At 39.4% G+C, this 23679-nt stretch overlaps 1 protein-coding gene across 1 annotated transcript; it reads right to left on the reverse strand.

The window, feature by feature from the left end:
* Positions 1-1211: 1211 nt before the first annotated feature.
* Positions 1212-3858, reverse strand: LOC125470890. The gene is made up of 3 exons (XM_048570646.1): positions 3705-3858; positions 2513-2729; positions 1212-1929 (listed from the first exon to the last, which is right to left on the reverse strand). Exons 1-3 carry the CDS (start codon positions 3856-3858, stop codon positions 1212-1214), a joined length of 1089 nt encoding a protein of 362 aa, XP_048426603.1.
* Between the last annotated feature and the right edge of the window lie 19821 nt (positions 3859-23679).

Consider the following 23679-nt stretch of genomic DNA (forward strand, 5'->3'; position numbering starts at 1 on the left):
AGAATAAGGGTATGGATAGTCCTATTCTAGGCTAGGTAAGGATAATGTGGTTAACAAAGAAAATAGGCTAAATAAGGCTCAAAGGGTCTAAACCTACAATACATATGCAAGGGGTAAGGCTTTTTGGCTCTGGTTTAACTAAACAACTTCATCTTGTTATTTGCTATGCTAATCAATTTTATGCTTTGAATGAAATGGGCATGAGTTCTAGTATTTGGAATTATAGTGATAAAATGCATTCTAAGTAGCAACCAAGTAAAGAATAATGAGATCATGCGACGACTTTAGAAAACAAGAAATCAAGATTAATAACTCTCCAAAGAATGTTTAGGCTTAAGTCTCTCAGGGTTGTAGCGTTAGTTTGAGTTTCTTTCTTCAAGCATGTTACAAAAACTGATTTTTTTTCTTCCTTGTGATTACATGTGAATTCGTAAATGTCAACTACAACTAAGCATAAACCAAAGAGCATATCAAACTTCCATCCATGTTTGTAACTTTCTTTAATAGTCATGTAATTAAAAACCAAATCCTCATCATTGTGTTGGAAGGTATCCTAAGGCACAAACAAACATAAAAACAAAAACGACTCTAAAAACAACTCTTTTTGGGTTTTAAAACACTCTTTTTCGATTTTTTTTTTCAAATTTTCGGATTTTTTGCTTAAGACACATAAAAACACTTCAAAACACACTAAAAATACTTAAAAACAGTGAATAACAATTTTAGAAGTGATAGCTGATAAAATCCCTCGAAAATCATGCAAAAATAGCTTGTTTACCCCCCTTCCCCCCCTGGAAAAGAAAGCAAAAGTGATTCCCGTAGTAGCGGCGAGCGAAATGGGATAATATAGTTGTGGCTCAAGAGATTCCGAAAAAATTTAGGGCTTATACCCAAAAAGTATGACACACACTAGATGTAATGGGACGGACGGGATGAAGCCAATAAAGAAAAGACTATAAAAGAAGATAAGTCCCCCAACACTTAAACCAAACATTGTCCTCAATGTTTTAAGCATAGACTCACAAACAAACAACCAATTAACACAACTAACAAACATGACAAACATGGCAAAGTAAAAGAAGTAAAGAGTAGGGTTTAGGAACGCAAATCTGGTTATGGAATGTTGGAGGCTCCTAGTTCTTCTTTATTTGCATGGTTTGCCTCCCAAGAAGCGCTTGCTTTAACGTCTTCCAGCTGGACGATCCTTCCTCTTAAGCTTCATTGGGGCCCACGGCATGGAAACTTGCACCATCCACGACATGCCCTTCAAAGTTCTCATAGTATGGCTTCAAACAATGTCCGTTCACTTTGAACTCTTGCCCGGTCTTTAAACTTTGAATTTGGACTACACCATAAGGAAATACATTAGTAACAACAAACAGGCCAATCCATTTAGAACGTAACTTACCTGGAAACAAGCGTAGGCGGGAATTGAAGAGTAGCACTTTCTGCCCTAGAACAAATGCCTTGCTATGAATCATCTTATCATGGAATGCCTTTGCCTTCTCCTTGTAAATAAAAGCGTTCTCGTACGCTTCATGCCTTATCTCCTCAAGCTCATTCAATTGAAGCTTCCTATGGATTCCAGTGGCATCAATGTCCATATTGAAGGTTTTGACGGCCCAATGTGCTTTGTGCTCCAATTCAACGGGAAGATGACATGGTTTCCCATAGATGAGCCGAAATGGGGACATTGCAATTGGTGTTTTGTAGGTCGTACGATATGCCCACAATGCATCATTCAAATGCAAGCTCCAATCTTTCCGGTTTGGCCCAACGGTCTTTTCCAAAATCTGCTTGATTTCCCGATTAGAAACCTCGGCTTGCCCACTTGTTTGAGGATGATAAGGTGTGGCCACCTTATATGTGACGTTATATTTCTTGAGCAATGCTTCAATGGTTTGATTGCAAAAATGGGAACCTCCATCACTTATAAGAACTCTTGGCATTCCAAATCTAGCAAATATGTTAGTTTTGACAAAATCTGCAACTACTTTGGAATCATTAGTACGGGTGGCTTTTGCTTCCACCCATTTCGACACATAATCAACCGCAAGTAAAATATATAGGAAACCATGAGATGAAGGAAAATGACCTATAAAATCAATGCCCCAAACATAAAAAATTTCGACACCATAGATAGGTGTCGGCGGCATTTGGTCTTTTGGACCTATATTTCCGGTTCTTTGACAACGATCACATGTTATGCAAAAAGTTCTAGCATCCTTAAAGATAGTAGGCCAATAAAAACCACATTCAAGTGCTTTACGTGCTGCAGTCATTTGAGTGCCAAAGTGACCTCCACATGCATAAGTGTGACAAAAAGTTAAAATTGAATTAAACTCTGATTCATACACACACCTACGAATGATTTGATCAGCGCAATATTTCCACAAATAAGGATCATCCCACACATAAAACCGAGCATTTTTTTTTAAGTTTATCACATTGGTGCTTATTTAGGTTACTTGGAACTTGTTTAGACACCAAATAATTCACTAAATCGGCATACCATGGCTCACTTACCTCGATGGATAGTAGCTGCTCATTTGGGAATGTCTCTGGGATAGGCACGGCATCTTCTTCATGCACCATACGGCTCAAGTGGTTAGCCACCACGTTTTCACTCCCTTTCTTGGCCCGGATTTTGATATCGAACTCTTCAAGTAGAAGCATCCATCGAATAAGCCTTGGTTTGGCCTCCTTCTTAGTGAGTAAATACTTCAATGCTACATGATCAGTGTAAATTATAACTTTAGTGCCAAGTAAATAAGAACGAAACTTATCTAAAGCAAAAACAACAGCAAGAAGTTCTTTTTCTGTTGTGGAGTAGTTCAATTGGGCATCATTCAAGGTCCGGGATACATAATAGATGACATGTGGCTGCTTGTTCTTCCTTTGGCCTAAAACAGCTCCTAATGCATAATCTGAGGCATCACACATAAGCTCAAAAGGAAAGCTCCAATCTGGGGGAACAATGATGAGGGCCGAAGTGAGCATCTCTTTGAGGTGTTTGAAGGCCTTTTCACATTCCTCATCAAACTTGAATGAGACATCTTTTTCGAGAAGTCGGCAAAGGGGGTTGGAAATTTTGGAAAAGTCCTTGATCAATCACCTATATAATCCTACATGTCCAAGAAAAGAACGAACCTCTCTAACCGAAGTAGGAGAGGGTAAGTAGCGTACAAGATCTATTTTTGATTTATCAACCTCAATACCCTTGGCCGAAATTATATGCCCTAGAACTATGCCTTGTTTTACTATGAAAGGACATTTTTCCCAATTTAAAACAAGGTTAGTTTCAATGCATCGTTCCAAGATTAAAGTGAGATTATGTAAACAATCATCAAACGAATCACCAAATACACTAAAATCATCCATAAACACTTCAATGATCTTCTCCACAAAATCTGAAAATATACTTATCATGCATCTTTGAAAGGTGGCAGGTGCATTGCATAAACCGAATGACATGCGACGATAAGCAAAAGTACCAAAGGGACACGTGAAAATGGTCTTTTCTTGGTCATCCAGAGTTATGACAATTTGATTATATCTTGAATAACCATCAAGAAAACAATAAAAAGAATGACCGGCTAACCTTTCAAGCATTTGATCAATGAACGGCAAAGGGAAGTGATCTTTCCTAGTGGTGGCGTTAAGCTTCCTATAATCAATGCAAACTCTCCAACCTGTTTGGATACATGTTGGCACAAGCTCATTCTTGGCATTCTTCATCACCGTCACTCTAGATTTCTTTGGCACAACTTGAACTGGTGAAACCCAACGGTTATCCGAGATAGGATAAATTACTCCACAGTCAAGTAATTTGATAATCTCCTTTTTCATAACTTCCATCATTGGGGGTTTGAGTCGACGTTGAGCCTTTCGAGTTGGTTTAGCCCCCTCCTATAGAAGTATGTGATGCATGCATGATGTAGAGCTAATTCCCTTAATGTCGGACAAGGTCCATCCTATGGCTGTTTTATGCTCTTTCAACACTCGAACCAATTTCTCCTCCTCCATTGCCGTGAGTGATGAAGAAACAATGACGGGCAACGTTTCTTTGTTTCCCAAATAGACATACTTCAAATGACTTGGCAATGGTTTAAGTTCAAGAATGGGTGCCTGAATCACTGAAGGTAACAACTTGTTAGTGGAAACGGGAATTGAAATTGGGGTTGGGGGCTTACTTTGATATTGTAGTGATGATTCAAGTGCAGCCACCATCTCACCAACTTCATCATCATACATAGCCAGATTGGGTTTTAAGGCTAATTCCTCGACAATTGTTGTTTCAAGTGGATCTTTGTCTAACGAATCAAGAAAGTCTTGCGCCAATGAATCAAATATATCAATAGAAAAACAAGAATGATCATCTTTAGGATATTTAATAGTTTCAGAAAGATTGAAATCAATAACTTCCCCATCAAATTCCATCGTTAAAGTCCCTTTGAACACATCAATCCTGGTGCGGGCTATTTTCATGAAAGGTCTCCCAAGTAGGATCAACAATGGTGTAGAATGGGGTGAAACTTCCATGTCAAGTACATAAAAGTCTGCTGGAAAGATCAAATTGTTAACCTGCACCAAAACATCTTCCAAAACTCCTTTTGGATAGGCATTAGAATGATCGGCCAATTGGATAATCACATCATCGTTTTTAAGCTCTCCTAAGTTCATAGATGCATAAACTGAGTAAGGCATAACATTAATTGAAGCTCCCAAGTCTAGGATAGCATGTTCAAACTTAGTATTGCCAATAACACAAGTCTAGGATAGCACGTTCATAATATGCTGGAAAAGACTCCCCATGGTTTTGTTGAATGCCACTAATTTTCTTCCTCAAAAGAATCACTCGTGAAGTTGGGAAGAATTTCTCTAAGAATGCTTGCTTCATGCTTTCGTAAGAAGTAATGGTTCCGGGTGCCAATTCGTATAGCCAATCTTTAGCCTTTTCCAAAAAAAGAGAATGGAAAGGCCTTCATCTTCAAAATGTTCCCATCCACGTTAATGGGTGTTATGCTTGAACATACCACTTCAAACTCCTTAAGATGCTTGTTTGGATCTTCCATGGATAGCCTATGGTATTTGGAAATGTGATGCAACAAGCTAGACTTCAATTCGAACTCATCGGTCTTGCCCTGGGCTGCCATAGGATATTGAATGCATAAAGGCACGGCATTGTCTAATCCCGAGGCCGAAAGTTCTTTGATTGTTTGATTGTCCGCCGCCATGTTTTCTTCTTCTTCAAATTTAGATTCGGACTCTGAACTTGAACTAGGTGGATTAGGTTCTGGTTGCTTTCTCTTTCTTCTCAAAGTTCGTTCAAAATTGTCGTCAAAATCCAATATGGTTGCACGAATAGGTTGAGAACTACGAGTCATAAACTAGTACTTGAAACAAAGAACAAAAACAAATCAGCAACCACTTTAAAGGGGCACGGTAACCATAAACAAAAGACACAAAGACACACAAAAGACACTTTGACACGATACGAACAAAAGGGATTAGCAAGTTTGCTAATCCGCGGCAACGGCACCAAAATTTGATGTGAAAATTAACTTGACACACAAATTAAACCCTATTTGTGACAATTGTAGTATATATGTAAGTACGGATCATTCTAGACCGGGGATTAACTAGGGATGCTAATCAACACAAATACGACTCAAAAACACTAAACTAGGCTCTATAGACTCAAAACTCACTTAAAACACTCAAAACAGCAACAAACAATAAAAAAAAACTCAATTTTAGACCTAACAAGTGATTTTGACGAAAATAAAACTTAACTTGACTCAAAAGACTAAAAGAAAACAGGTTTTGACTCAAATAACAAGGCTAAGTGAAAGGGGGATTGTTTTTGACAAAATTAATACTTAAAACAAAAACTTTGTATAAAACACTTTGTAAAAACGAGTTTGGGTGAATTAAATGGGTGAAAGGCTAGTTAGAGGGTCCTTCTCCACACATGATATATGCATACAAACCAATTTCCAGTTATTATTCCTTTAGACAATGAATGACAACGCCCCAAGTTAGTTGCATCGCACAACTAACCATCAGATTTTTCTTATTCCATTGAATTGAATGAAGACACATTACAACCAAATTATCTTTCTCAAGTTCTTTATATGAAACGCATAATAAAGATACATATCAAAAGTCATTAAGTTTTGTGAAAATCATAAGCATTGACAAGGCATTGATCACTATGAAACGCATGAGACTCATACCAAGAATTTACTTAACACAATTGTGACTAGCAACCTCCACTACTTGTGAATATAAGTGAATATCTATTACGTAAAACCCCCTTATACTCTAGCATCAAATTCATGCATGCAAATTAAGTGTCGACCTTCAACCAACACAATTCAACAAGCTTTAATAACTTAGATAAGCAAATCACATTCAAGGCTTAAGAAACAATAACTGGATGTAATCAATTCATATAAAACATATAATCATGGCTTTGAATTCACCTCTAACTAAAAAAAAATTAGTTCCGCATGTTCATCATAATTGAAAACCAAATTAATATAAACATCAAACTAAAACTAAGGATAGAAAGAACCAAGAAACGCTCCGCACTCCAATGGCATGCACGGCACTCCCTTGGATGGCAGATTGCACAAGTCCTCTTCTCCTTCCTTCCTTGCTTGTGGCACTAGGGTTATGTGATGTGATGTGAATTGTGGTGTTTGATGGCTGAAAGTTTGAATGAATGAATGAGTGAATGGATAGTTTGAATGGTGTGGCAAGAGCTTGAATTTATAGGCTAGGTTTTACACATTTCTGAAGGAAAAGGATTGCACAATCCAATGGGAAAAGGGTTAAGGCTTGGCAGAACTCAAAGGGGAATGGGATAGGGGATACACGGCAAGGTTTTTGGGGTTTCTAGAAGGATAGGTGCGGCACATTTGTAGGAGGAAGATAAGGCTTCTAGAAAGGATGTTTTAGGGCAGATTTTAGGACCTAAATGGACAAGGACTCACGGCATAGTTATAGAAGAGGGATTACAACTCCTAACCCTCCAAGGAATGGCCTACATGCGGCACACAAAGGGATTAGGCTTTTAGAATCTGAATTATGTGTTTAAATGTATAACTAATCCCTTCTAAATAGTTAGAATTAAGGCACAACCTGATTTGGATAGGATAAGATAGGATAATGCTAGATTTAGGAAAGGATAAGGTTGGTTAGGATAGGATAAGACAAGGTTGGATAATGTTCCTTATTTCTTGCTCTTTCTTTATCTTCTTTGTATTTGAACTTCTTTCTCTAGATTTGTAGCATTTCCTAGCCTCTCTTGACTTCAATTTCATCCATCCACTTTGCTCCATAGTTAAGTAATCCAATCCATGCCCAAAACTACTCCAAATGCTCCAAAATGCACTTTCTTGCTCCTTTTGACATTAGGACCTAAAAACATACGAAAATAGCTTAAAAGACTATAATAAGTAGTAATTAACTAACTAAATGCAAGGAAACAACATAGCTAAGTAGCATAAATATGCTCCTATCAAAAAGCATGATAGAGATACATCTCACAGATCATCAAGTTTGTTGAAAATCATAAGCATTGACAAAGCATTCGTAACTGTGAAAAGCATGATACTCCTGCCAAGAATTTACTTAACTCAATCATGACTAGTGACTTTTACTACTTGCAAATATAAGTTCATAACGATTAGGTGAAATTCCCTTATATTTTAACATCAAATCCTTGCATGCAAACTAAGTGTGCACCCTTAATAAACATACAGGAATAAGTTCTCTATAAAGCAGATAAGTAAATCGCATTCATGTAATCAATAACTGGATGTAATCAATTTATATAAAACATAGGATCATGGCTTCAAAGTCACCACTAGCTAAAAAGAAACTTAGTTACACATGTTCATCATAACTAAAAAAAAAAAAACAATCTAAAATAAACATTGAAACTTAAAATAAAAATAGAAAGAACTCTAAAAATTCCAGCAACTTCAATGCATGAATGGTGGGCATGGCACACCCTAGAATGTGCAGGAATTTCATATATATAGGGAGGGGAACGACTGAATCCGAGGAGGAAAAGGGTTTTGGCATTTTGAATTATTTTAGGACTCTAAGAATCAGGTAGAGAGTGTTGGAATTGGATTAGGATTCCTCCTTGCAGCTGGAGATAAGATATGATAAGGTTGGATAAGATAAGATAGGATAGGATAAATAGGATAAGATAATGTTCCTCTCCAACTAGGATTCCTCTTTCTTGTGTAATTCCTTGTCTTCCAAGCCTCAACTTTAATTTCTCCAGAGTTTAGCCCATGTCTAACACCATTTAAACACCGAAAATGTCCAACCCATATGCTATCCACGCATGTTATCCAATTCAAGTCCAAAACTGCTCCATATTGCTCCATTTAGCTATTTATTGTCATCTTTTCCAACTAGACCTACAATAATACGAAAATATCTTAAATTACCAAAATAAATGAAAATTAACTACGTAAATGCAAAGAAATAAGATAACAAAGTCACATAAATATGCTCCTATCAAATTCCCCCACACTTAACTTTTGCTAGTCCCCGAGCAAAACAAAACCTAAACCTTCCAACAATTGCCTCAGGGATTTCCAATATGACATGTTAAAAATCATTACTTACATAGATTTTAGCAATCCTTACTCTTCAGCTTATACTTAACTGCGGTAAACACCCACTAGCTCGCATTTAATCAATTACAAAAACATTTGAAAGTAGTAACATGCCTTCGAGAATTCACTCAATTCCTCACCGGATATACTCTATTTTCACACAGATTTTTTGACTACACTCCCTATACTAAGTATATGTGGGAAGATTGATGTAAACATGTAGGCTAGCACTCACATATGCTATAACAAAGAAAGCACTTTCTAACATTACTAATACACACATGTATATGATCTCATGAACGGAATGCCACTAAGCGAGAACCAGGGATTCCATATGCTCATACCAATTTCAAACTCCACATATTGAATCACATAACAATCAAGATAAAAATCTAAGGGTTGTAATGGGGCTAAGGTATTGGCTAACAAAGAAAGGTTAAGGATAAACAAAGGTTCTTAAAGTGATAGTAAGCAAAGTAATGAAATCAACACTTAGAATTCAACTTTTGATTGCAACACCAAACTATAAACACAAAGGGAAGATTCGTACAACTTTAGGGTCAGATTCACATTTTTGGACCCTTCTTCAGCAACCAGCACTTATGAACTCATTCTCTGTTCTTTTCAACCTTTTTTTTATTATTTTTCTTTTGTCCTTTTTTTTTCAACGCTTTTCTTCTTCTTCTTCTTCTTCTTCTTCTTCTTCTTTTTTTGTTATTTTTTTTTATTTTTTTATTTCAATATAAGACATGAACACCACTTCATCGAATTCAAAAGAACAAATTCTTCCCCCATACTTGTTTTTCTGTAAATCGTAGATCACCCAACAAGTCATGTTCCACTATTCCTTAAGAACAAGGGTATGGATAATGCAAGCTAACAAAGAAAATAGGCCAAATAAGGCTCAAAGGGGTTAAACCTACAATACATATGCAAGGGATAAGGCTTTTTGGCTCTGGTGGTAACTAAACAACTTCATCTTGTTATTTGTTATTCAATCAATTTTATGCTTTGAATGAAGCAACATGAGTTCTAGTATTTGGAACTAAAATGATGAAAAAAGCATTCTATGTAGCAACCAAGCAAAGAGATAATGAGATCATGCAAAACTTTAGAAAGCAAGAATATCACAGATTAATAACTCTCCAAATAAAGAATAGGCTTAAGTCTTACAGGGTTGTAGTGTTAGTTTGAGTTTCTTCCTTCAAGCATGTTACAAAAACTAACTTTTTTTCTCTTTGTGATTACATGTGAATTCGTAAATGACAACTAAAACTAAGTATTAACCAAAGAGTATATCAAAGTTCTATCCATGTTTGTAACTTTCTTTAACAGTCATGCAATTAAAAACCAAATGCTCATTATTGTGTTGGAAGGTACCCTAAGACACAAACAAGAACAAAAACGACTTTTTTTTTTTTTGTTTTTTCAAACTTCTTCGATTTGTTTTTTTTTCAGATTTTGTTTTTATGGCACATAATAAAGACTTTAAAATAGTGAATACCAATATTAGTAGTGATAGGTGGTGAAATTCAAAGATAAGTCATGAAAAGGATTTTGTTTATCCTCCCCCCCCCCCCCCACACACACACACACTTAAACCAAACATTGCCCTCAATGTTTCAAAAATAAACTTAAACAAGAAAGGCACAAAAGATAACTAGCAAACAAGACAATCATAGCAAAGTAAAAACAATAAAGAGAGGGGTACAATAAATAAATTTGGTTGTAGGAGCTAGAAATTCCAATGTCTCTTTGTTTGAATACATGGGTTGCATCCCAAGAAATGCTTGCTTTAACGTCTTACATCCGAACGACACCTCCATTTAATCTCACTAGGACCATCGGCATAGAGTTGATCCTTGAATGGAAGGTGATACTTGAAATGATCCGGTAATGGTTTAAATTTTAGATTGGGTTCTTGAATCATTGAAATCAACATGTTAGTAGAAAATGAAATTGAAATTTGAGGAGGTGGCTCACTGATAGGAGTATATTTAGGCGACTTAGCTAGCTTATTCTTGTGCATTTGTGCTATTATTTCTTAGTTAATGTCGTATTACAACTCATTTTCGTGTGTTTGTAGGTCTAAAGGGTTAAAGTACCAAGAAAGTGCATTTTGGTGCATTTTGGAGCAATTTTGGACACTATGTGGATAGCTTGCATATGGGCCAACATGGATGGACGAATTTGGAGTTCAAGAGGCTAGAAATATGATGAGAAGAGGAAGGAACTAAGCTCAAGACAAAGTGGATAAGGAAGTAGCTCAAAAGAGGAAACCCTATCCAAAACCTTATCTAAAACCTTATCCAACATTATCCAAAACATTATCCAAAACCTTATCTCATCTTATCCTATCCTAACCTTATCATGTCTTAATCCTAGTTGCAAGGGGACCTAAATAGATATTTCTAGAACCTATTTCTAGAAGCATTCTCTTCTAGAAGCCCCAAATCAGCCACAAAGCTCATTCTTTCTAGAAACCCTACAAAGGTGGCACCTAATCCCTTCTAGAAGGCCTTGCCTTGCCTTGCAAGCCATTCCATCCTTCCCTCCATATGTGCCGCACCTAAATTAGGCCATATCCCTTTTGGATTCTGATTTCTAGGGCCTCATTCCTTATGGATTTGGGTTACACAAATCCTTGTATGAAACTAAGTGGGCCAAACCCCCTCCTAGGTGGATTTAATCACCTATTGCCGAACCCTAGGGCCCTAGTCCACTAAATCTGCTAAGTGTAACCCTAGGACTATATAAACATAAAATCAACCACAAATTCGCACCACCCCTTATGCTATACAGAAAGCACCTTGCTGCAACCCCTATTCTCCATTCTCCTTCATACATTCACTCCCTACACCTCCATACACCACTTGCCGCACCTTACCACCATAATCAGCCATCCTTCATCCCTCTAAACAAGAACACATCATTCAAAACCCCCAAATCCACCACCCACACCTTGTGTCGCAGCAAGGAGGAGGAAGAAAAGCCCCAGGCATGCATCAAATTCATCCTGGAATTGCTGAAATGTTTAGGTGTAATCTTTCTTATGATTTCAATGTTTAAATTCAATAATCTTTGTTTTGCGAGTATGAGGAACTAATCCCCTTTTTGGCTAGGGGGAATTTTGAAACCATGGCTATATTTGCATGATGATTTGATTACGTTCAGTTGTGATTTCATGAATGATGAATTCAATTTACTTATCTGTTTGAATTAAAACTTGTTTATGTATATGAATTGAGGGTGCACACTTAATTTGCATGCATAAATCTGATGCTAGGGTATAAGGAAACTTCACCTAATCGTTGGGAACTTATATTCATGAGTAGTTAAGATTGTTGGTCACAATCATGTTAAGTAAATTCTTGGCATAAGTATCATGCGCTTTCATAGTTAATGCCTAATCAACACTTATGATTTCCATAGAATCTAATGATCTTTGATTGTTTTTCTATTATGTGCTTTCATATAGAGAACTTTTGAGGAATAATTTGATTGCAATGCGCTAATTCCATTCAATTTAATGACCTAAGGGAAATCTGAGAGTTAATTTAAGCAAACCTAATTAACTTGGGGTGTTGAGGTTCATGATTCATTGAATAAGCAGCTGGAGATTGTGTTGTATGCAAGTATGCCATGTGTGGAGAAAAACCTCCTAGCTATCCCACCATCCACTTAATTCCACCAATTTCGTCCAAATCTGCATAGTTTAATTTCTTGTTTTGTTTGTTTGATTTTCGTCCAAAACCAAAACCCAATTTAATTTAGAGTGTCTAATTAGTTCAAATATGTTTTAGATTGTGTTTTTGAGTGTTTTGAATCAAGTTAGAACTAATTTTCGTCCAATTTGGTGTTTAGAGTCAAATCTGCCCAGCTTGTGTTTTTTAGGCAGTTTTGAGTGTTTTTAGCTTATTTTGAGTCTTGTGAACTTGTTTTGAGTCTTTTGAGTTGAGTTAACTGTTTAAAAGCTTTGTTTTATTTATTTGAGTCAGTTTAAAGTGTTTAGCAATCCCTCCTAATCCCAGGTTTAAGAACGATCCCTACTTACTTATATGCTACAATTGTCAAAAGAGGGTTAATTTGTGTGATAAGTTAATTTTCACATCACTCATCTATGTGCTGCAACAAGAACTCAAGGACAAAGACTACTTCGAAAGTTTCAGGAATGTTGCTCTTGGCCAGGTTTGGTGTGAGGGAAGTAACTTGTCCTGTGTTATAAAATCTAACTTCTTTGGGAATGGTTGTCTCAAGTACATCCTCTTTGATGAATTCTAGATATTCCCTAGCCACTTCTTTCTCTTGAATCTTTGGAAAGGTTTCGAAGGTGTCTTTTTCACTCTCTTCTTTCTTGGATTTCATAAACCTACGAGGACAAGGTACAGTTGGTAGAATAAGGTTAGAAAGAATTGAATTCGAAACAACCTTACTAGAATTGGATGGTAGCGGAGCTAGGGTAGTTGCGACAATAGGATTAGAGATGATTGGGTGTTGTGGCAAGGCTTCTTCTAAGCTTGCCATGGTTGAGTCTTCCTCCTCCCCATTGGACAATAGCTCTTTGTCCACATCTAGGCTATGTTTGGACGTTTTTGGTTCAGCTCCAACTTGCATAACACTTACCAAAGTGATAGCTTCAACGATTTCAAAATCTTCCATCGAATTGAAAATAGTTGAGTTGGAGAGTTTGTTGTGTTCTCGAATTTGTCCCATGAATTCTGCAATCTGTCCAAGTTGACTTTTCAATTCGACCATCTCTTTAGCTTGGTTTTCTAGATCCTAAGTCAAAGAAGCATAAGGAATATTTAGTGTTTGAAGAATTTTAACATAATCCATGGACATACTTGAATTTTGTTGGAATTGTTATGGGGAAGATTGCGGTGGCTAGATAGGACATGAATAAAACTCCTCAGATTGTTACCAATATCCTTCTTGTTGAACTTGTTGAGGTTCCCTCCACATAAAATTTGAATGATCTCTCCCACATGGATTGTAAGTGTTGGAAAACAAGTCATTCCATGATTGATTATGGCCCTGATAATCCCAAGCATTGACATTATCCCAACCTTCATTCTCAATTAATTGAGCATGTTGATTAGTTTGATATCCTTGCTTGTAGAACATATCAAATGTAGCCACACTTTGTATTATGGACCTTTCGATATACTGCAACATAAGAGAAGTAAGATTCACCATTTGAGCTTGAAGATTAGCAATTGCCATGTCTTGCTTCTCCAGTACCTAAAATCAAAGAAATAAAACTAAATCAAATATCAAAAGAAAAAAAAAACCAAAAAAAAAAACAGAGTGATTACTAATTTTACTAATGTGACATCCCACATCACCCAGGGGAGTGATCCTCATCGCCCAGGGGAGTGATCCTTATATGTATATTCCCATCCCTACCTAGCATGAGGCCTTTTGGGAGCTCACTGACTTCGGGTTTCGTAGAAACTCCGAAGTTAAGTGAGAAAGGGGCTAGAGCAATCCTATGATGGGTGACCCATTGGGAAGTTACTCGTGAGTTCCCAAAAACAAAACCGTGAGGGAATGGTAAGCCCAAAGTGGACAATATCATGCTACGGTGGTGGACCGGACCTGGGAAGTGATCCGCCCCGGGCCGGGATGTGACAAATTGGTATCAGAGCCTAACCTTGGCCGCGTGTGTGCCGACGAGGACGTCGGGCCCCTAAGGGGGGTGGATCGTAACATCCCACATCACCCAGGAGAGTGATCCTTAAATGTATATTCCCATCTCTACCTAGCACGAAGCCTTTTGGGAGCTCACTGGCTTTGCGTTTCGTAGAAACTCCGAAGTTAAGCGAGAAGGGGCTAGAGCAATCCCATGATAGGTGACCCACTGGGAAATTGCTTGTGAGTTCCCAAAAACAAAACCGTTAGGGAATGGTAAGCCCAAAGCGAACAATATCGTGTTATGATGGTGGAGCAGGCCCGAGAAGTGATCCGCCCCGGGCCAAGATGTGATAAATTGGTATCAGAGCCTAACCCTGGCCGCGTATGTGCCGACGAGGACGTCGGGCCCCTAAGTGGGGTGGATCGTAACATCCCACATCGCCCAGGGGAGTGATCCTTAAATGTATATTCCCATCTCTACCTAGCACGAAGCCTTTTGGGAGCTCACTGGCTTCGGGTTTCATAGAAACTCCGAAGTTAAGCGAGAAGGGGCTAGAGCAATCCCATGATGGGTGACCCACTGGGAAGTTGCTTGTGAGTTCCCAGAAACAAAACCGAGAGGGAATGGTAAGCCCAAAGTGGACAATATCGTGCTACAGTGGTGGAGCGGGCCCGAGAAGCGATCCGTCCCGGGCTGGGATGTGACAATTTGGTATCAGAGCCTAACCCTAGCCGTGGTGTGCCGACGAGGACATCAGGCCCCTAAGAGGGGTGGATCGTGACATCCCACATCGCCTAAGGGAATGATCCTTATATGTATATTCCCATCTCTGCCTAGCATAAGGCCTTTTGGGAGCTCACTGGCTTCGGGTTCTGTAGGAACTCCGAAGTTAAGCGGGAATGGGGCTAAAGCAATCCCATGATGGGTGACCTACTGGGAAGTTGCTCGTGAGTTCCCAAAAACAAAACCGTGAGGGAATGGTAAGCCCAAAGGGGACAATATTGTGCTACGGTGGTGGAGCGAGCCCAGGAAGCAATCCGCCCGGGGCCGGGGTGTGACAACTAATCCCTGGCAACAGTGCCAAAATTTGATATGGCAGAAACTAACACACAAATTAAACCCTATAAATTATGCAATCGTAGTATGAGTAAGTAGGGATCGTTCTATCCTTGGGATTAAAAGGGTTGCTAACCAACAGAAATTAAACTTATTAAACTGAAAACTAAGTTAAACTAACAACAAAGCAGTGATTGGCGGGATTTTGGGCGAATTTAATTAAAACAAAAGTAAAAGGCTGCAAGTAAATTAAGTTGTGAATGAAATTTGCATGAAGGGATGGCTAAAAGATTCTTCTCCATAAATGAATAATATGCATACTAATCGATTTCCAGTTACTCTTCTTATAAACCATGAATGACAATGCCCCAAATTAATTATGAACAGTACTATTAACTTTAGATTTTCCTAAGTTCATTGAATTGGACTCAGCGACCCAACCAAATTATTCTTCTCAAGTTCCCTAACTATGAAAAGCATGATAGAGATACATCTCAAAGATCATTAAGTTTTGTGAAAATCATAAACATTAACAAAGCATTCATAACTATGAAAAGCATGATACTCCTGCGAAGAATTTACTTAACTCAATCATGACTAGTGACTTTTACTACATGCAAATATAAGTTCATAACGATTAGGTGAAATTCCCTTATATTCTAGCATCAAATCCCTACATGCAAACTGTGACAGCCCGTCCCGAATTATTTGTAACGTTAGTGTGAAAAGGCGATTTTGCCCCTGGACGTTAATCGGCATTGTAAAGTGTTGTTTTTTTGCTTTGGTTAGTAGGCTGCCATCTGGAGCACACACCTATCCTTTCCCCCGTGACTCTCTCTCTCTCTCTTTTCTCTCTCAGATTTTCTTCCATTTCCTTTGCAAATGTACGGGCAACCTCAATCCAACCATTTCTAGAACGAATCGTGTTTATTGTTGGTGTTTTTGGACTTCTTTAGACCTCAGGAGTCAATTGGTGGTGTTGGTTGGACTTGAAACCTTCGAAAATCCGAGAAACCAATTTTGATGCATTGTTCATGCACTCGTGATCACAGAGGTTTCATCGAGTTTTTAAGGTTCTAGGAAGCTTTAGGACGTCTTCACGAAGCTTGGGGAGTAATTTTGAAGTGTTTTGGACGTCGAGAAGCTCGAGTTCATCGAGTTGTAGATTTGGCCAGATTATCAAGGTTCCTCTAGCGAGATTCTGTTGGATTTAAGTTCCAAAAGTGGTAAGGTTTTGTTCTACTCGTTGTAAGCTTCATTGTGGTACAAATTTCATGGAATTTGGTTGAGAAATGAAGAAGATATTAAGGTTTGAAGTTTTTCCAGAAACTGGCGAAATTTCAAGTTGCGGACGGCGGCGACCGGCGAGGCTCACCGTTGTAGGAGGTGAATATTCCGTTAGAGTTAACAAAATATTCTAACGGCGTCAGGTAACGGCTGTTAACTTCTGTTAAGGTTTTAACGGAATATTCCTTAACGGCGTTAAGATTTCCACACGCGTGCCAGGCACGTGCCCGCGGGTGGCTGGCGCATGGCGATGCGTGAGAGGTCAGAAAATTATTTTAAAAATATGGGGATGTTCATGAGGTTGAGTAGAGCTTGTTGATATATTCAAACACCCCATTTGAGCAATGTATGAGAAGTTATTACCTAAGGTTGGTTATGTGCGTTAATTTGACGTTTATATAGTTGTTTCGCATATAGGTAAGGACTATCCAGAGGACGAGCGCAGTCACACAAGGCTCGGGGCTTACGATCCTTCTACGTATCATCGAGTGGGCTTTTGTTTTCAGTATATATATATATATATATATATTGATTGGTATCTTTCCAGAAATTACGCTTTAATGGTTTTATAATTGAAATGCCATGTCGAATATTGTCGATATTATTATTGTGATTGTGTTGGTTATGCTTCGGTGCTACAGACGCTTAGGTAAGTCAGGTGAGTATGTTGTTAGTGATAGATGTGGTGTTGATGAGATTGAGTTATAGCTTCTATTCCTGCACCTCGGTGATTGTTCTCCGCCAGAGTAGGGCCTAGCCTTCACGTGATCGTTCAGTTCCCATACCGTACGCTCAACTTGGATCCAAGGCAGGTGCTAGTCTATTGTACAAACCACTTTAGGTGGTTCCGACTCGTAGGTGACTTGCAATACATCACACAGTCTTCACGTGATCGTAGCACTGAGCGTATTTATATACACAAACCTGTCATACAAACCACTTTAGGTGGTTCTGACTCGTGTGCAGGATAATGGTTGTGGAGCTATAGTTTCAGCCGTACAAGTCACTTTAGGTGACTCTGGCTGACGTACTAATATTACTGGCATATTATGATTTGTTTTATCTCTTCTGCTTGATGCTTATATTATTTGGTTGGATATTCTGACACGGCATATTCTGGCATGGCATATTTGAGCTTTATTGTTTTAGCATGATTTGATATACGAGTACGTATAATATTTTCTGGAAAGTATACGGGTTTTACAGAGAGGGGTTATTACTTGATATTGAAATGGTTTGAAAAACAAACTTTGTGTTTGCCCACTCACGTTTTTTGTTTTGCACCTCTCCAGGTTTTAGGTAGCGAGGACGTGGGTGACGAAAGAGGCATCGAGGCATTTCTGACATAGCACCCTCCATGTAGGACTTTCTAGTTAACGTTTGTGTAGTGTTTGTTTATTCTGGATTGCACCTAGGATACTTGAACTTCTACTTTGCATTTTTTCCTTCTATGTTTGTCTATAGTACTCATTGATTTTTTTTTTTATTGTAAATTATTCTGTTGACTTTACTTCCCTGTATTTTCACTCTTTTACTTCTGCATTGTGCACTTGGCTACGTCACCCTCATGTGACGGCCAGGACGCCCCAATTTTTAGATTGGGGTGTGTCAATTTGATATCAGAGCCTAGGTTTGGCAGTCCTGCATCATTTGTGAGTATTCTAATTATTCTTGGTGTTTTCTGTCAGAACTATGCCGCCTCGTAGTGAACCACGCCGCTCAGCTGAGCCTAGTTTCCCCGATATAGCTCAGTTGAGGGAAACTATAACTCATGCAATTCAGTCTACGCTCCGCCCTCCTCAGAGGACTCCTCTGGAGACTTTGTATAATCTAAAGCTAGATAAGTTTGAGGGTCATGAAGGTTATGAGGGAGCTGAGCGGTGGCTTAAGCATATTGCAAAGACTTTTCTAGTGTTGCAAAGTCAAGGGAATCTTCCTTCTGAAAGGTGGGTAGAGACAACTTCTTGGTTCTTAGGTAAAGAATCGATGTTCTGGTGAGGATAGGAGGTTCGACATTTGACCCCAGAGGAAGCTGCTGACTGGGAAGTGTTTAAACGGTTATTTTGGAAAAGGTTTGCTCCCCCTAAGTATATTGATCGCAAGAAGCAAGAATTTACTGATTTGAAGCAGGGGAAGTTGACGGCGAATGAGTACTACAGAAGATTCACTGATTTATCCCGTTATCATCTGGAAGTTATTGCTAATCCGGTTGAGATGCTTCGTCGTTTCAGATTGGGTACAAAGAAGAAGTGGCATTCTATGGCGATCACTACTCCTTGCGATACTTATCAGGAGTTCTACGAGATTTTGTTGAGGATTGAGGATTTTGAGAATATGCCTATTGAAAGTGAAAAAGAAGAGAAGGATGGTAATCAAAAGAAAGACAATAGAGGTAAAGGTCAAGCATTTCAGGGACCCCGGAAGACTCAGAGTTTTAAAAGAAGCGGGGCTAGCTCTAGTTCGTCCAGTGGAGGCATGAGTTGTACGGGCCAACGTAGAGGTGGCAGGTTTGCTGGAGGTCCACGTTTTTAGAGGCAGCGAGATGCTGGTGGTAATGGTGGTTGAGGAGCTCTATTTTGTCGAAGATGTAACAGCTGGCACTTTGGCAAGTGTAGACAAGGCGGTCGAGGATATTTTACTTATGGATAGGTCGGACATCGGGCAGTAAATTTTCCACAGGGTCAGCAAAGGCCCCAAATGCCTTCCTTACCACCACGAGTTCTTAGTCAGCAGGGTCCAGCGCCTAGCAGTTATGGTCAAACAGGTCGTGGGGGTACTTACCATTACCAGGGAGATGTTGTCCCTTATTCAGTAGCGCCGTACCCGTATCCTCAGGATCCATATTATCCGAGTGGCTACTAGAGCAGATATCAGCAGTACCCTAGAAGGTATACCCCATATCCTCCTTATCTAGCCGGTGGATCGCAGTGGTATTTGGAAGTACAGCGTCAGCAAAGAGAGGGTGCTTCTAGCAGCGTAGGGTCATCGAGACAGATTGGTCAGACTGGACAGGGCCGTAGCATACTTGGATGTAGTGGTCAGTAGAGTAGAGGTCGAGGTGGTCGGCAGTAGCCTCAAGGCCGTATTCATAACCTCATAGTGCAGGATGCCCAGAACCACCCAAATTTAATCATGGGTACGTTAAATATCCTTGGTCACTTTGCTAAAGTGTTGATTGACTGTAGTGCTACACATTCAGTTATTTTTCATACATTTACTCAATTGACGAAACCTAATCCCACACATCTCGGGTTTGAGTTAGAGTTTTTGATGCCGAGGAGAGACGTGTCAGGTGGGCTGGATGTACCCTGGGTGCCCAGTGTTAAAGGAGGATGAGGTTATGCCAGCTAACCTCATTCCGTTGGATATTGTTGAGTTTGATGTCATTTTGGGCACCGATTGGCTACATTTTAATTGAGCCAATATTGATCGTTATGAGAAGAAAGTTACGTTTCATCGCTCGGGACTACCTATGGTTACGTTTGTTAATGAGCGTAGTGGCGTGAGACACGACATTATTTCGGTAGTGAGAGCCAAGAAGTTGTTACAAAAGGGTTGTCAGGGATATCTGGCACATGTTATACTGAACGATAACGTTTCTAGCCGTGTGGGGGACATTAGAGTGGTCAGGCATTTTCCCGACGTGTTTCCAGATGATCTACCGGGATTGCCAATGGATCGTGATGTAGAGTTTGCTATCAACTTATTGCCAGGTACAGACTCTATATCCTTAACTCCTTATCAGATGGCTCCTGCTAAGTTGAGAAAGCTGAAAATTCAGTTGCAGGAGTTATTAGATAAAGGTTTTATACAGCCCAGTACTTCACCTTGGGGAGCTCCAGTCTTGTTTGTGCGAAAGAATGATGGTACCTTAAGGCTGTGTATAAACTACCGGAAGCTGAACCGGGTGATGATTAAGAACCGTTATCCGTTGCCACGTATCGACGATTTGTTCGATCAGCTACGAGGAGCTTGCGTGTTTTCGAAGATTGATTTAAGGTCTGGCTACTATCAACTGAAGATTAAGAATGAGGATGTCCCTAAGACAGCGTTTAGAACCCGTTATGGTAATTATGAGTTTTTAGTGATGTCGTTCGGGTTAATTAACGCACCTGCTACTTTTATGGATTTGATGAACCGGGTATTTAAGAAGTACTTGAACAGGTTTGTCATTGTTTTTATTGATGACATTTTGATTTATTCCAAATCCAAAACAGATCATGTGAGACATCTTACTTTAGTGTTGAAGAAACTGAGGGAGCATCGGTTATACGCTAAATCCAGTAAATGTCAGTTTTGGTTAGATCAAGTAGTGTTCTTGGGACATGTTATCTCAGCTCAAGGTATTCAGGTGGATTCTCAGAAAATTGCAGTGGTGGAAAATTAGGAGCAGCCACGAACCGTCTTTGAAGTACGGAGTTTCCTTGGTCTGGCATGCTATTATAGACGGTTTGTTCAGGATTTTTCCGTTATTGCATTACGACTTACAAGGTTAACCAGGAAGAACATTAGATTCGAGTGGGATGATAGTTTCGAGCAGAGTTTTCAACAATTGAAGTAATGTCTCACTCATGCACCGGTGTTAGCACTTCCAAATAATAGTGGTAACTTTGAGATCTATAGTGATACGTCGTTGAATGGTTTGGGCTACGTACTAATGCAACACGGCAGGGTTATCGCTTATGCTTCGAGATAATTGAAGCCTCATGAGGTAAACTATCCTACTCACGATCATAAGTTGGCGGTGATCGTGTTTGCACTAAAGATTTGGAGACACTATCTTTATGGTGACAGATGTAGGATCTCCACAGACCACAAGAGTTTCTAGTACCTGTTTACTCAGCGAGATTTGAACCTTCGCCAGTGGAGGTGGATAGAGTTGCTAAATGATTACGGCTGCACGATCGAGTATCACCTGGGACGTGCAAATGTGGTGGATGATGCACTTAATCGAAAATCTCAAGGCAGAACTGACGCCTTTCATGCAAGCCGTGTTCCTCTTCTTACTGATTTAAGGTCGACCAGAGTGAAGTTAGAAGTGGAAGCTCAAAAGGAAGCCTTACTTGCTCACTTTCAAGTTAGGTCAATTTTGATCGACCATATACTCAAGGCACAGATGGATGACGATGAAACTCAAGAGCTGATTCGGCTAAGAAATGAGGGGACAAAGAGAGATCTTCTGATTCGAGAATCAGATGGCATGCTCATGCTAGAAGGTAGAATGTTTGTACCGAACAACGTGGAGTTAAAGAAGGATATTTTGAATGAGGCACACGTATTAGCATATGCTATGCATCCCGATTGCACTAAAATGTATCATACCATACAACCATTTTACTATTGGCCAGGTATGAAAAGAGAGATTGTGGTGCATGTTAGCAGATGTATTGTATGCCAACAGGTTAAAGCCGAGAGAAAGAAGCCGTTTGGACCGATGCAGCCACTTCTCGTTCTAGAATGGAAATGGGAAAATATTACCATGGATTTCGTGTATAAGCTTCCCCGTACACGAAATGGTTATGATAGTGCTTGGGTAGTGGTTGATCGACTCACCAAGTCCACGCATTTTATTCCAATTCAAGAGAAGTTTTCCCTGAAACGGTTAGCTGAGCTCTTTATGTCAAAGATTGTTAAACACCATGTTGTACTAGTTAGCATCATCTCTAATCAAGATCCAAGATTTACTTCTAAATTCTAGACAGCATTTCAAGAAGCTCTTGGTTCGAGATTACTGTATAGTACGGCATATCATCCTTAAACCGACAGGCAATCTGAGAAGACCATTCAGACACTGGAGGATATGAAAAGATCCTCTATTTTGCAGTTTGGCGATACATGGCATAAACGTCTAGATCTGATGGAGTTTTCCTACAACAACAGTTACCATTCAAGCCTTGGTATGTCACCTTTCGAGGCATTGTATGGTAAATCCTGTGGTACGCTGTTGTGTTGGTCAAAGGTAGGCGAAAGAGTTTTGGAGGGCCCAGAGATAATGGATGAGACTACCCAAAATATTCAAGTAATCAAGTTTAACCTGAAAGTGGCCTAGGACCGTCATAAGAGCTTAGCAGACAGACATGCCACTAATCAGATCTATAAAGTAGGTGATTGGGTATTCTTGAAGCTGTCGTCGTGGAAGGGTGTTGTCCGATTCGGGAAAAATGGGAAATTGAGTCCCAAGTATATCGGACCGTACGTGATCATTGAGCGGATTAACGAAGTAGCTTATAGACTTGAGTTACATCCAGAGTTGTCTCAAGTGCACGATGTATTTCACGTTTCGATGTTTCGTCACTATGTCTCGGATACCTCCGTAGCCGTTGCAAATTAATCCTGACTTGACTTACGACGAGGAGCCGGTGACTATTTTAGACTAGAAAGATAAGGTTCTGAGCAACAAGATAGTGCGCTTGGTGAAGATTTTGTGGAGGAATCACTCAATGGAGGAGGCTACTTGGGAGACAGAGGATCGGATGAGAGATTTGTATCCTCCCTTGTTTTTATGATTACTAGTGGTTCTTTTTTGTTATGTAATTTCGGGGATGAAATTTTCTTAGGGTGGGTAGGTTGTGACAGTCCGTCCCGAATTATTTGTAACATTATTGTGAAAAGACGATTTTGCCCCTGGATGTTAATTGGCGTTGTAAAGTGTTGTTTGTTTTGTTTTCGTTGGTGGGCTTCTATCTGGACCACACATCATCCTTTCCCCCGTGACTCTCTCTCTCTTTTCTCTCTCGGATTTTCTTCCATTTCTTTTACAAGTGTACAGACAACCTCCATCCAATCATTTTTGGCATGGATCGTGTTTATTGTTGGTGTTTTTGGACTCCATTCGATCTTAGGAGTCGATTGGTGGTGTTGGCTAGACTTGAAACCTTCAAAAACCCGAGAGCCCGAGAACCCAGTTTTGGTGCACTGTTCATGCACTCGTGATCGTAGAGGTTTCATGGAGTTTTTAAGGTTCTAAGAAGCTTTAAGACTTCTTCACGAAGCTTGGGGAGTAATTTTGAAGTGTTTTGGACATCGAGAAGCTTGAGTTCATCGAGTTGTAGGTTT

Source organism: the organism of the source record quoted next, unplaced genomic scaffold (genome assembly GCF_019419815.1).
Source record: "Pyrus x bretschneideri cultivar Hongxiangsu unplaced genomic scaffold, Pyrus_bretschneideri_v1 Contig54, whole genome shotgun sequence".
In the NCBI taxonomy this organism is placed as follows: Eukaryota; Viridiplantae; Streptophyta; class Magnoliopsida; order Rosales; family Rosaceae; genus Pyrus; species Pyrus x bretschneideri.